General features: G+C 37.5%; 1 protein-coding gene across 1 annotated transcript; it reads right to left on the bottom strand.

Moving 5' to 3' along the window:
- Positions 1-26: 26 nt before the first annotated feature.
- On the bottom strand, positions 27-1,623 carry LOC106321635 (phosphoenolpyruvate carboxylase 2-like; the record flags this gene model as incomplete). The annotated part of the gene is made up of 5 exons (XM_013759876.1): positions 1,456-1,623; positions 943-1,334; positions 432-516; positions 138-360; positions 27-61 (listed from the first exon to the last, which is right to left on the bottom strand). Coding segments are annotated over exons 1-5 (903 nt in total), but the record flags the coding sequence as incomplete, so codon positions are not given.
- Positions 1,624-2,179: the final 556 nt, after the last annotated feature.

The following is a 2,179-nucleotide window of genomic DNA, read 5'->3' as shown; positions in this document are numbered from 1 at the left end:
GCCATCATTCTTGCTAGTAAGCATACATCTCTTGTAACTTCAGGAGTGACTCGAGGGTTTCCTGGATTAAGACATGTTTGATAGTTAAAATCATGTTTTCAAGAGGATACAGAAGTAATAATAAGAGTGTAGGGTACCATCACGGTCTCCACCCATCCAGGAAGAGAACTGAATGAGAGGAGCGTTGTAAGGAACACGCTCGTTGATACCAATGTTCTTTAAAGCAGTGTCAACACGTCTCAAGAATTTGGGGACTCCTTTCCAGATTGTCTCATGGAAGTAGCTCATCCCTGCTCTCATTTCATCTTGTGGTGTAGGAGGAGTTCTTCGAATCTCATCAGTGCGAAAAGCAGCTTGAATCTGGTGCCAACAAAACACAAGACTTTTAAGTATATTGCAAAGCAATAATAAAAGATTCACTTTGTGTATACCTCTCGTTGCAGAGCTTCATCGAGTTCTTGTTTATCATCAGGAGTGATGTCCTTTGCATATAACTGTGTCAAACAATCACGAATCCTGGAAACATTCAAAAACACAATACATCAGTAAAACTAGGCCTGGAATATTGAAACCGAACCAAACCGAAAGAAACTTCAGTTAGCTTGGTTTGATTCGGTAGGTTTTAGGTTCGGCAATCATTTACTTCAATTTATTTTTAAAATATATTATGCCCAAACCATATCAGAAACCGGGCCGAGCTAACCAAATTTCGAACCAAACTAATGGAAAACCGAACTAACCAAATTTATCAATTTTTTAACAAAACTAAACCAAAATCAAAAACTCTGGTAAGATTTTCAAAAACCGAAATAACTGAATACCTAACCAAAATTTATTTCGGGTTAATTCGGTAAGATTTATGTTTAACAGAACTAACGGAACCCACATGCCTAAGTAGCACAAAGTCACAAGTTATCAAAATGTCTGGGACTCAGAACAAACCTTCCAAACTTTTGAAGCAAAGACCGGCGAACAGATTGAGTAGGGTGAGCAGTTAAGACCAAGTCAACAGTCTGGTTCTTGAGAGCATCAAAAACCTCTTCAGGGGTCTTGTTAAGCTGCAAGAGCCTCTTGAGAGTCTCTTCAATGTCGGATTCCGTTGTCGCAGAGGCCTCATCAGCGAAGTCTCCTTTCTTAAGCTTCTTAATCCTGCGCCTGTACGCAATCTGGACTTCCTCAGCAAGATTAGCCAAGCTAAGCATGTTGGAGAACGATTTTGTGACCACGATTGAATCTCCTGGATCCAAACTCGTCAACATGTTTCCAAGCTCCTCTAGCTTCTCGGTGTTGCGGTTCCCATCGTAATCAGCAGCAACCTCGTAGCATTCTTGCACCTTTTAGACAAAACAAAACAAAATAAAACATTGTCTGTTTCAGAACAAAAGGAGAAACAACAAACACAAACACAAACACAAACACAGTTCAAATAACAAAGTTAAAGAAGAGAAAACATACAAACTCTCTGACTTCTTCGCCATGCAAATCCTGGAGAATGTCGAGAAACCGATCCAGCAACAGAGCATCGTACTCAACAAGCTTGTCGTCTTCAGAGACTTTGGAAGGAGCAATAAGCCTGAGCTGAGCATCAATGGAACCCATCTTCTTCAAACTTCCAGTAGCCATGGCTGATGCTTCCTAGTTTTAAACCTTAGTCCTCAAATCTAATCAAAAATCCCCCAGAAATTTTCAGATTGACACGCGTAAATAAAGGAGATATAATTTGGTGAAAGTAAAGTAAAGAGGGCCGAGAAGTTTCGTACACGAACACGAGGAAGATGATGGAAGGAGAAGAAACAGTTGATAAAGTTTATTTTAGTTTTTCTGGAAGTGTTCAGAAAAAAAATCTCAGTAGCCAAATCTAGTCCATTCGATGTGTAGTTGTACCTTATTTATAGCTGAAACTCTCTTTATCTTTTTTATTTAATTTTTTGAATTTTTTTTTGTAACCTTTTTTCTTGTTTAATTTATGGAAATCTTTTTGTTATTTTTTCAAAAGAAATCGTTTTGTAAATTTACAAAACAAATCTTTTTGTAGTTTTACTCTTAAGCAACTATATCTAATCTATTAAAAGTGAAGTACATTTGGAAATTAACCCTTACTTCAACCAAAATATTACAGAACATGCCACTGACCTTAAATGTCATTTACCAACACTACAAAACCATTTTAATTCAATTC

Source organism: Brassica oleracea, unplaced genomic scaffold, assembly GCF_000695525.1.
Source record: "Brassica oleracea var. oleracea cultivar TO1000 unplaced genomic scaffold, BOL UnpScaffold02228, whole genome shotgun sequence".
NCBI lineage: Eukaryota > Viridiplantae > Streptophyta > Magnoliopsida > Brassicales > Brassicaceae > Brassica > Brassica oleracea.
This window is presented reverse-complemented; position numbering and strand designations above follow the sequence as displayed.